Source organism: Falco punctatus (genome assembly GCF_963210335.1).
Source record: "Falco punctatus genome assembly, chromosome: 8".
NCBI classification, from domain to species: domain Eukaryota; kingdom Metazoa; phylum Chordata; class Aves; order Falconiformes; family Falconidae; genus Falco; species Falco punctatus.
This window is the reverse complement of record NC_137588.1, coordinates 31,489,768-31,502,414: the sequence shown is the minus strand read 5'-3', so window position 1 is coordinate 31,502,414 and position 12,647 is coordinate 31,489,768. Positions and strand designations below refer to the sequence as shown.

The following is a 12,647-nucleotide window of genomic DNA, read 5'->3' as shown; positions in this document are numbered from 1 at the left end:
CTTTTTCTTTATTTAGAAGTGGAAACTGTGAAAGATTTTCTAAACAAATGGTTCTTAACATGCCAGGAAGATGCCTGGTTAAGTAGCTGGAAAAATGTTTTCAGTAAACAACTTGCTGCTTGTCTAATAGTAACTTCCAGTGTAAGCTCAGTATATTAATTTTCTGGAGTGGTAGCTCATCTTTATCACTTAGCTTCAGCATTCCAAAAAGAAATTGTTTCCATAATCTGTCAAAAGAGTTGCTGGGCCATTATTACTTTAAATGGCCATTAAGAAATGAACAGCCAAGACACAGGTCAGTGAAATCTGTGCTAAAGATAAGAATTTCTGGTTATTATTTACACTAGCTGCTGGATTTTGTTTTCTGACTATAGACACACATCTAGTTCTCCTGACAAGTATTTCCACGACAAAGCAAATGAATCACAGTGTAAAACTGTGGTAGAGAGAGAAAATTATTTTAGCCTTATAAATTCGCAACAGCTCATTCAGAAGTATAAAAATAGGTTCATTGAAATGTTTAAATGGGTACTGTTACAGTGGTGCTTGGAAGTGACAAAGTGAGTGCAGGCTTAACTGATACCCGTCTGGTAATTTACCAAATGCATGTGATGGGTCAATCCTACCACACTATTTCAGATTTTATCAGAGAATTATGTCATGCAATTCTTAAAACAACAACAACAACAACTAAAATTAAAATAAAAAAACAAAACAACAACAAAAAAAAACCAAACCAAAAACCCAACCCAAAAGCCAACCCAAACAATCAAAGTGCTTTTTTCCTCTCTAATCTCCTTCCACTTATCCTCATCCCTCAAAAGCTATGTGTCACACACAGTATCCCCTTGTCCAGAAAGCTAGACGTCTTTATAAGCACTGCCTCTTACGGCAGCGTGGAGCAGTGGTGTTTCCTCGTGAGGCAATGTCTCTGTACCTGTAGCAGTCTTTTAACACAGACATGGGCTCTCACTACTGCAGCGTTACTCTCTGGAAACAGGCCAAAATATTACCTAACGTAGCACAAGAGCTGCACAATACTATTTGTGGCAATACTATGCAGCGGTCACCTTTGCCATACTTTGATCAAGTATTGAAGGGAAATGGGATTGTTATTGCTCTGGCTGCCCCAGTGCATCCTCTGGAAGCTTAACTGGATGAAGACCTGCATCTCCCTATTGACAGTGAACTAAAGAAATACTTCACAGACCCTTCGCTGTACAGGCCTTTTTAGCAGCCACGGAACTGGCCGAGACGTCGTTGTACTTACTACATAGTCAAAAAAGAGACACCTTCACAATCAGTATCTGAAACCCAAAACTTAGAGCTGCAGTCTGGATGAGATTGTTTCACTTTCTAAAACATTATAGAGAACAATGACATTGTCATAAATAAGAAAATGCTTAAATACTGGAGTGGAGATAGGTTTAAGGCCCTGCAGGAGTCCTTTGCAGATTCCAGGATGGAGATTTTGCTTCAACGATTTAACCTGGCCGTGATGGCTGATGTGCATGGGGGCAGAACAGTCTCTCATTGCGCTGCAGCTATACCAGCGCTTCAGTGCTATCAGGCAGAAACCTTGTCTCTTCCAGCAAAGTGTCAAAGACAGAGAACAGTCATGGTAAAGTTGTTTTATGTAAGCATTTTTTGGTACATTAATCTTTCAGCTTTCTGTAGCTTATGCCTGTTATATGTTCATATAAGGTGGTATATGTCACCTTATAGATTTATAAAGTCATGCTTCACTGTTGCATTTAGATGCACCCCATATAATGGAAAGTAAGACAGCAAATACCTTCAATTCTGTTTTACCTCTTTCTGCCTGAGAAGAAACAAACCTTTTATCTTCATCTCATGTATTATTACTAGCAAATTTCTGAAGTGCACACGTAAGATTCTAGACTCTGCTGTACTGCACACAACTTCCAGAAATGGTAAAAGATTTAGTATCTGCTTTGTCTGAGGCTTCAAAGACTGTGTGTTTCTGCTTTGCTTATAGAAATAAAACCCTTAGGAACAAATTCCAAATCATATTTTGAATGTAATTAGTAATGAAAGAGTAACAAAATAACTTTGGAGGAGTTTATACTAATATTATTAATCTACTAGTTCACTTTATTTGATCCCAATCTCTTTTTCTACCAGTTTCTTCTGTGATATTCAGTAGCATCACAATATTCACATAGTATTATATCCATATAGTACTTTCAGAACCCTAAGAAGTTCCACTTATTTTTCCCTGTTTTAAAAAACTGTTGTTGAAATGTAACTGGTTATTGTAGCTGATAAACTTGGTTGTACAGAGAAAGCAAATAAAGTCTATAAAATTTCATGAGGAACGAATTATTATGTAAATTGCATGCCAGGAAGACCAGGAAAACTGAATAATTTCTAATTCTAAGGAATAAGCAACATTTCACCTGCAAGTTTTTACTGAAAGGGTGATATATACAGGAATCTGGATGCACAAAGACACAGTATAATAAAGGGCAACAGTCAACAGGAGAAAGATACTCTGCAAAAATGACACCATGATGTTCTGTAATTGCCTTTGGCAATTTATCAGTTATATGAAGTAAAAAGCCTTGGAAGCTCAACTTAGGTTATAAAAGAGTATTACTTCCATTTGGTGCATCATCATGACAGATTGAGAACATAAAAAGCAAATTACTTTTGGGTGCATCTGCATAACTCTACAGCCTGCAGTGATGTAGTATGGTTTTATCTGGCTGTATAATTCAAGGTGATTCTGTTTACAAAATGGCCTTGTGGATTTCATGATTTCATGATTTCTTTATGCATCTTTCTTGGGTGATCTCTGCAGATGTAAATGGGATAAAATGTACAAAAAACCTTAGTTTGACAGTAAAGGCAGCAAAGTCACTCTGAAAACACCGGGGAAAAAAATCTGTTCAACTGAATTTGGTGGGAAAATTGCAGTAGTATTTATGCAGAACTAGACAAGTCATTTAACCAACTAGTATGCTCCACTCACACTTTATTCTCCTCAAAAATGTCTTGGGAAAAAAGAAAGAAACAGCAAAAATCTTCCTTTCAGTTTTACAGTCAAAATTCTAGTTTCCTTCCTATAAGACTACCCATAGTTAGCCTCAAGTATTTATTTTTTCTTAAGGGAGCTTTTACTGATAAAGATCTGCAGAGCATGGGAGATGTCACACACAATTTTAGTTTACTCCTCTGACAATTTGCAAACTGACACAGTTTTGTGTCTGTGTATTCTATCCCCAGGGTCAGCGGACTTTCTCCTTTCATGGGAGACAACGACAATGAAACCCTAGCCAATGTTACCTCAGCAACATGGGACTTCGATGATGAGGCTTTTGATGAAATCTCTGATGATGCCAAGGACTTTATCAGCAATCTACTGAAGAAAGACATGAAGTAAAGCTGTTGGACTTGATACACCTTCTATGTTTGCAATTAGCTGAACTTGTCATTCTTGTTTCCCCACCGGGAATCTCCACCTTGATGCAGGCGCCTCTGGCAATACTTTATAAGGAGCTCTGTGTGCAGCTCTCATTTATTTTACGTGCAGGGTCTGAATAGAGCGCTTTCTTATAATCGCCTGCTCATTCTGCTTTTTTCTTTCCTTGGGCAAGATGCACCCTGAGGTTTCGTGTGGCTACTCTTATCTTCACCACTGTGTGACACAGATTCCTGCATGCTATGTTCTGTCTTGAACTAAATGGGTTGCAATTTTGCTGGATTTATTTCGATGTGTTGCTTTTAAGTGCAGTACCTCTGAGTAGGCAGCTTTCCCATAAATCTAGGAATTGGGCAAGAAAAAAAAATCAGAGTTGGAAGCCCTGTTTATGGCAGACACTGAACAAACCAAGGAAAGAAAATGTACTTCTTGCAATGAGTTTGCAGACAGATGGATGGAGAACAGAGGGTTATTTATCTGTGTACCATGAACAAAGTGACGATGTGGCTTGATTTGAGATTTAGGCATTTCTGGTTTGTGAAATGCTCAGTGCTGCAGTGCAGGAGAGTATTAAGTGGTGGGAAAGGGGGAATCTCTAAGTGAAGGAAAGGAGATCTGGGACAGGGTTCTGCCAGCGTGAGGTAGCTGAATCACTGCCACTGTGGCTCTGCTGTATGTGTTCTGTGCCTAAAACATATGGCTTTTCGTGTTTTGTTTTATAATGTTTTATTAACACTTTAAAATGCACAGTTTTCTCTCCAAAAAACCTACAGAAATTGTGAAAGTGAGCTTAAGAGGTAAGCATGGCTGGAAAGCAGTGCCATGTGATCTATGTTGCTAAATTTAGGCAACAGAAAAACCAGCTCCCAGAAGAGAGCACGAAAAATAATGTTAAAGCAGGTAGGTTCAACTATCATTAATGGCAACACTGACCAGTCTTTTTATATAAAAACAGGAGTCGTTTAAATTGTACTCAATGTCTTCAGCACCCTTGGCTGCAAAAAGACACCAAAAACATGGAAGCCAAAAAACTTTCCAAAGATAGGATGAAGAAATATATGGCCAGAAGAAAATGGCAGGTAATAGAATTGGGCTAGTTATCCTACTAATCTCTTTATTTCTGATGTTTATGATTCTGAGAAAAATGTCATCCCAGGTGGTTTCTGGTGCTGGTGGAAACTCCAGTGTGGCCAGGGTATGAATGCAGTAAAGCAGGTTTGGTTTCAATGAGTAGTAGGAGGGTGCACAGCTGCATATATATGTCAACATGTGATTGCTCCATTTCAGGCTACTAAAAAGTGTATGAGTTCAAGCACAGTTTTTCCTATTCTTTTGGGAGCATGACCGTCTCTCCCCCCTGCCCTCTCCATGCCACTGAGGGCTGGGGGACTGCGTTACCCTTACAAACCTGAACAACTAGGAAAACACTTACCTGCCCAGCCTCTCTAGACACCTCATTTTGTGGTAGTTTCATTTTCCTAAGCCAGTAGTTCTGTCCCTTTGGAGCACCAAGCTTCTCAGGGATTCTGTCAGATTGGTTTAATTCTTTTCTTTGACATATTTGGTCTCCACAGCTTTTTTTTTTTTTTTTTTTAATGCTAGAACTGTCATAGGAGGTCCATCTGTGCCCCCCTAATGGCTAGGGGAGCTGACGTATAAAATCCTGGATCCAGCCTTTTGAGTAGCCTACAAAATATTAATTTATGTAAATCTACTTTCTATTTCCTCTTACGTTCTACTGTACATGTTTCTTACGAGCTCATGCAAGCAGCACAAAAATACAAGTGTCCATACTAGAGGCAATGTAATTTGAGCATATTTTAGTATCCTGGTGGTTGATTCTCAAGTCTGTCAGAGGTCTGCCTCCATCGTCCAGATGGTATTTTCTCATTCATTCCGTATTAGCTTGTTATTCATCCTTGATGAAACTCAGTCCAGCCCATATGGCACTGAGGGAGCCGTCCACCACCAGAGTTAAGTTCCCGTTAAACAGGACATGCTTTTTTTTGCTGGCCCTCCTCTTGTGCAGTGCTTTTCATCCGCAGCTAACAGAGACATTCATTTAGGTATGAGTTCATCAGGGGAAGTTTATATCTGCAACTAAATTTGGTAATTCAGACCAGCCTGCTCTGTCTCTCCTAAAACAAGAGAGCTATATATAAGCAGTTTGTCCAACAATTCCAGTGAGGTTTGCAGAGATCCCAGATAATTTGTCTGAAGCACAATTGTTACAGAAAATCACATGCCTGTTGGATTGGATTTATCAGAAGCCTTTTATGTTATGTCTTAGAAAACTGGCCATGCTGTCCGAGCAATAGGAAGACTGTCGTCCATGGCAATGATTTCTGGTATGAGTGGGAGGAAGGCCTCTGGGAGCTCGCCTACCAGCCCTATAAATGCAGACAAAGTAGAGAACGAAGGTAAGGAATCTTGCTGCACCTTATTTTTAGTTTTCTCTGAATCAATCTTACTAAAACTTTTAGCAAAACGCTAGAGACCAATCATTGAGTTGGTTATTCCTGCACTTGTTGTCTGTATCTTTTCTTTTTTTTAAGAAATCCATCAAAAATTCATTGTTCGTATTGTTCTGCTATTCAAAATGCCCCAGTATAACTATGGGCAGTAAACTTGTCTTTTTAAAGCCAAAGAATTAAGGCAGATTTGTCAGCTGCACTTTCTATCAGCTTGGGAATGCATGTTTATACAAAGATTACAGTGATGTATTGCCTTCTCATGCAAGCGAGTAAGCAATAAAGTATTAACGCTTGCTGTAACCAAGACATGTACTCCGCATTAACCATGCTCCTCAGACAGGGGCATTTAAGAAAAAAAAACATAATGTGTCTACATTATTCCCCTACGCACCCATTTGAAAAGCGGGTTTGTGGTGTGTAGTAATTGGAGGTGCAAATGTTTGATGCTTCTGAAAATCAAGCAAGTCATTTTGACATATCCACATAGACTGTGGGCCTGATACAAGTTGAACTGGTTCACCCCTCTGATCCAGGTTAGGTTAGAAACAAATTCAAAGAAAAATTAAAGATGATTTGTAGCGTGGTGGCCTGCATGTTGATTTTATTCTATTTATGGCCTGAATCTTTGTCCAGCTGCAGAAGATTGGCACAAAACTCAGCAGCTAATGTCCTCACTGTCCCAACAGCCTTACAGATTTAAATGAAGCAAAATATGCTTTCATTACCATTGGTAATTAAAAATTAAAATATCTTTTGAGAACATGTCTGTAAAATAGTTAACTATCTCTTCACTCTCCTCCAGATGCTTTCCTTGAGGAAGTGGCTGAAGAAAAGCCCCATGTAAAGCCATATTTTACTAAAACAATCCTGGACATAGAGGTTGTGGAAGGAAGCGCTGCTAGATTTGACTGCAAAATTGAAGGTACTTTGAATTAGCGTATCTCTTTCTTTCCTTCCTTCCTTGCCAGCTTTCTGCATTGTGTTGCTGTTTAACTTTTTCAATTTTTTTCTTCTGTCTTATTGTTGATTTGGTGCCATTTCACTTTACCAATATATGCGTGTCACAGTATGAATGTGTTGCAATAACAAGAAATTATTTGGAACTGCATGAGCTTGTTCTGTGCTTGCCATAGAACACAAGTCTCCAAGAGTCAATGTGTGAATCACTAATTCAGAACAGCAAGTGGGAAGAGTAGATGATTTTTGAGGGTAGAAACAGTAAAAACAAGATGCAACGTAGTACCATGAATTCCAAGAGTATGCTCTTAGAGACTAGTAACCAGAAACCCAGAATAAGTGGGAAGTAACTTGTCTGAAATGACATGCAAGTTTCAGGTGACCTCAAGATAACTTTAAGCCGTACATGTATTATATTAATGGCAAGGAAGTCCCTAGCAGTGTATTTGCATGAGAAGTAATGATACTTTGCGCTGGTTACAAAAGTCACACCTAGAAAATACTGTATTGTTGGTTTGTTTTTTCTTAAAGTCATGAGTTCAAGAAAGAAAACTCAGACTGGAATATGCAGATAGAAAAACTTTATGAGAAGGCACTTAATGAGCTTGGGCTTGGTCAGCCTAACAGTCCAAAGGCCAAGACCGCTAGCACTTCTATCGAAATGAGACTGAAGCCTCTGGATCACAGCTGTTGATGAAAACTAGACATTGGGAAGAGAAAAGCTGTTAAAACAAAATGGATGGAGTGGGTAGCGTAGTGCATGTGTCCAAGCTAAGACAATTTCTAATCTTAAAATGAGGTTCAGAAACTGCCTCACTGACCTTCTGCTTGTTTGTTTCTGTGTGCCTGATCTCTGTCACTGCCCGTGTTTCCTACCTCACAGCTGAGATGCAAGGATGGATTATTGTGGCTGATGGATGCTCAGCGTGAGGCGTATGTGTAGAAGTACTGCATGGAATAAAATAGATGGATGTACCATGGCTGATGTTCCAAACTTTTCAGTGTATCGCTGTAACATTTGTTGTGTGTCAGGGGTTCCTGCACTTTATTTCTGCTCAGTGGAAAGTCATCTTCCCATCACAGTCCAGAACTTGGCTGACACAACAAGCCTTCAATTTGTTACAGCAGCCAAGAGTACTGTATAAGGGATTGTTCCCCAGCACTTATTGTACAGCCCTGCTCGAGTACAGTAGAGCCATTTGCTTCACAAAAGGCCCCTGAACTCCTGTTGACATGCATAATAAAAATGCTTTTCTTAGACTCCTTCCCTTGTCCTAACAAACACAAATAGGAAACGGGAGGGCCACGCTCCCTGTACAGGACAGGCTGATGTGTAAGGAGCAGATTAGGAGGAAGATTCAGAATGGCCCCATAAAGCAGCCTGAGAAGGATGCTAGATTGTAGTTGTAGCCCAAAACACCTTATCCTTGAAAATCTAAATCTCGCTGTTGGGAACGGTGGTTTCTACAAAAGCTGCAATGTGAAATAAGCCTCAAATATGCTGTCAAGAGTCCCTCGCTGGGTGATGTTTGACAAGCACAAAAAAGCTGTCTGCAGTCACTGCTAAAGTAGTGGAAAGAGGAATCTAGTGAGTACCTCAGTGCTAACTTTCAATTTTTTGCTGTTCATTATAAAGCTGTTTCAGGTAAATGTGAAGTAAAAAAGCCTCACATCATCTGTATTTATTTTAATTGGAATTCAATGAGGTCTTTGTATATTGGCATGTCCATATACAGACAGGGAAAGAGACCTTAAAAGTAATTACAGGTCAGTTAACACTCATTCATTGCAATTGCTCCTCTCTCCCCACTGCTGCAGGCTATCCTGACCCTGAGGTGATGTGGTACAAAGATGATCAGCCTGTCAAGGAGTCCCGTCACTTCCAGATAGATTATGATGAGGATGGGAACTGTTCTTTGACTATTTCTGAAGTATGTGGGGACGATGATGCCAAATACACCTGCAAAGCTGTTAACAGCCTTGGGGAAGCCACGTGCACCGCAGAACTCCTTGTGGAAACAATGGGAAAAGAAGGAGAAGATGAAGATGAGGAGGAGGAAGAATGAAACAAGGCTCAAAGAAAAAAAAATGAAAAAAAATGTATTTAAAGACTCTCCTTATAAGGCTCAGAAAACCAAGCTATCAAAAGCACCTTGTGTGATTCGTAGGTCTTTGGAGGGTTGTTTTTTCAGCATGATCAGTTGATACCTGTTTGCCTTACGTATGGGCATTAATTCAAACCATCAGGCAATTTTAAGTTGCTAGCATGATTGGCTTTACTTTAAGCAAGTCATCAACTAAGTTGCCCAGTCTATTTTTAAATCAAATGTATGGAAAACAAGTCTACAGTTATATTCTGAAGATCTTAAAGAAAAACATTCTGTTTACTGAGCTCATTGCTCTATACCATCACTTTCCTCGGCCAAAACTGCAGCAAAGTTGGCTCCCCAAGATCTACTTTACAAGGAATCGTTTGCCAGACGTGCAGCAAATCTCTCCAGCCCTAAGAAACAGGCTGCTCTCTGAGCGGTATCTTCTGTAAGGGAAGGTCTGACACAGCCAGCATTGCAATTTGCATGTTGGTATGGTTAATTTTTCATTTGTTTTAAACAGAATTTCACAGTCCTGACTTCAAACACATTTATTGCCCTTTCTCAATGTGCTGTTAGTGCCACTGTAATACTGGCTAAAGTTAAACATCCAGGTGGTTTCCCGAGATACCTGTGATCTTGCTTTTAAACAGCTGATCACACCTTGTCACCTTTCCCTTATAGAACCTGTCACTTCAGTGCAGTTACAGCTGCCTACTTAAGAAACGGACTGAAAACACAAAGACTGAGCATATTTTCTGTTGTTCTGGTCAGTCTAATAAGGACTCACGATTCATGTGAAAAAACAGGTTATTGCGCAATCAGTGACTTCTACGTGCATGTGTGTGAATGGAATATCAGGTCAGTTAAAGTTTTACTTGCATTTACTTGGTGATTGCAAAACAGATTTCAACTGATGATAAGCTGGAAACTCCCACAGATTTTTGGAGTAGCCAAAAAGTAGTCTGGATTACAAACTCCTTTATACTTAGCAGTTCCCAAAGAATCTTAACCAATATAGGACCTATTTCTACCTTATGAGCTTGATTGTCTTTGTTTTTGTCTTCAACCTGCACCAGTAAGGCTGCTGCATTTTTTAAAAATGCAGAAAAACAGAAGAAAACATAGAAGTCCAAACCCCAGTTTTTTTCTCAGAAATGGTTAACGCACTCAGACTTAGTAACTTTGCTTTCCTTTCACAGTATTGGCACTTTTTGATTTTTTTGTTGTTGTCCAGAGGTAATATCAGAGGCTGCAAGGTGATATGCATAATCTAAAACCAGTGTGTCTTATATCTATGTATCATTCCAAAAGTGATTCTTTTTCTTGCCCACTTTTTGTGTGTAAAGTGCAACCATCTGCATTTCAAAGGTTACCTCTTTTAAAAAAAACAATTACCTTAAATCCTCACCATTAAGTAGTCAGTGTACTTTAATACAGGTGTGTACGATATCAACCTTAGATTGTTTGGTATTACCTAGTTGTGTATGTGTTTCAAATGATTTGCTGTTCTACATTCAAAGCTCAACTAATGTGGATGACACAATGGTTTTTAACTGCTTTACTCTTTGCTGCTAGGTTCAGACCGCAAGCATGTCTTTTCCTTTGCAATTGATAAAAACCTCTTGTTATACTAAACACAGTATTGCCACAATTCCTTATGCAGAAAGGTTTTGAATCTGATTTAGAGCATACAGAGCTTTTCTCACGTTTTTTTAAATGTTTTAGGCAACAACGGGGTGTATTTTGTACCTTAATAAAAACATGCTAATGTTCTCCCAGTGTGTTAAACCATCAGAATTGCAAAGATGAGAACGCTACGGCTGTAGTTACTCACAGTTCCTAAATAAATAATACCACAAAGCATGCTCCTTGTATACTCTATTGCAGGCGTCACTGCGTTCACTTTGGCTAAGCATATCGGTAGCAGCAGCCTTCTGTTCTGTCCCGAGTGTGGCTCGGCGCACAAACGGATGAGGTGGCAACAGTGAATCCTCCTTGATCTCTGTGGTGCTGCTGCACTTGCACCCCCTCAGCGCAGGCTCACGGTACATGCTGTCAGGTACAGCCCAGGGCTGGCACTGGCTATAGCCATGTGCGCTGCTGCACCTCTCCAGCCTCATCGCATCCTTCACAATGAACAGAAGGGTCACCACGGATGGGGTGCCATGACAGCTGCGGTTTTCTTTTACAGCTGAGAATTTCCTTACAGCGGGGAAACATACAGTTCAGAAACACCACAAGAGCAAGAGAGAAAAAAATCAGGGAAGTCTAAATGTAGACATGTACTTAGACCAATGTTCCTAAAAACAGTAAAGATTCATATTTTTAGCAAATACGCTTGCAATGCCTTTATGCAGACTTCTAACGTACAGTTCAAGACACCGTGGACCACGCAGGACCACGCAGAAACTCCCTAACACAAAGACTGTGAAACATCCTGCTTGTAGCAACATGCCTCTTCAGCAGATCTTCAGCCCTTTGAAACTTTGAAACTGAAAAGTCATCTTTGCAGGGTGTGCTCTACTGTCTTCTGAACGTACCTAACCTTATTCACTGACTGCTGGTTTCTGTGCAGGTAGGCGGATGCACAACGCAGTACAAGGTCCGGCTCTGATGGCCTGGTCTGTGGGCATGGCAAGGCCAGTGGGTACATGTGCTGGGTATCAAAACCCACAGACTCAGTACTGGTGTTCCTGCACAGATTTTCCCTTCCCTCTCCTCCTTTACTAGTCCTTTCATGTCCCACAGGCTGTAAACTGTCTAATTTTTTTCCCCCCAAGGATATAACTAGGTTGCCATCTCCCTGCTGCCTCCTATTAATTTTCCTTCTAGTATGCAAGAAACAATGAGCCCTACTTCAAAAATGATGGGATAGGTATCTAATTCAACTCTGAGCAATTGACTCCAACCTGTATTTGACCTTGCATTTTTTGTTTGAAGAACAGAATTCTATTTTCACTGAAGGAGGAGATTTTATGTACTTGAAATCCTGTCTCATTTTGCCAGTCATCCTAATTAGTCTAATAAAAGGTAACAGCTCTCCTATAAACCTTGTCTTGCTTGTATCACGTCTGCAGCAAGCCACCCTTGGGGTGTGGTACGGTTGAAACAATGCCCGATACCAGAGGTTATGCAAGACATTGGTGCTGCCCAAGATGGACCACTTAATTCTTGTATTTCTTTTGTGTGAAATTCAGTCTTCTGAAGAGATGGAAGATTTGGGACTGGCTGCTGTTTTTCATTAGTTGGGTTTCTGGATTTTCAGAAACTTAATTTGCTTAATTACCGGCCTGTCCAAGCACCCAAGCATCCTGTGCATATTTCTGGTTGACGGAGACCTTTGCCGATTGTAAGCGTGGCATGCAAAGACTTCTGTATTGCTGTTTCTCCTCCCTCACAAGGAACACAGCACAGGATTTCATAGCTCTCTGCTCTGTAATGAGTGCCAGGCTTTCAAAATGTAGAATTTTTTTTTAGCTGCATACGTGAGTAACAAACGATCTGTTTCTCTAATTTCTTGGAATATTTATTGGAACATTGCACTAAAATATTGCTGCCTAAAATTCTCACAAATCATGTTTGAATTTTGAGCCCTATTGTCTGCAAGAGATGTGCACGTAGTGCCACAAATGCATTAGGCCATGTAAATCCTTCTGTGAAGCTGAGTTTGCTGGGATG

At 40.0% G+C, this 12,647-nt stretch overlaps 1 protein-coding gene across 2 annotated transcripts in view; it reads left to right on the top strand.

Annotated features, from left to right (window-relative positions):
- The window catches only part of MYLK (myosin light chain kinase), a 216,812-nt gene extending 205,980 nt beyond the window's left edge, over positions 1–10,832 (top strand). For both annotated transcript variants that reach the window (XM_080399726.1, XM_080399727.1), the window contains 5 exons: positions 3,250–3,402; positions 4,401–4,524; positions 5,736–5,865; positions 6,722–6,841; positions 8,695–10,832. In XM_080399726.1, the coding sequence (XP_080255852.1) occupies positions 3,250–3,402; positions 4,401–4,524; positions 5,736–5,865; positions 6,722–6,841; positions 8,695–8,942 (775 nt within the window). In that variant the 3' untranslated portion in view covers positions 8,943–10,832. The remainder of the gene's footprint in view (positions 1–3,249; positions 3,403–4,400; positions 4,525–5,735; positions 5,866–6,721; positions 6,842–8,694) is intronic.
- The last annotated feature ends 1,815 nt before the right edge of the window (positions 10,833–12,647 follow it).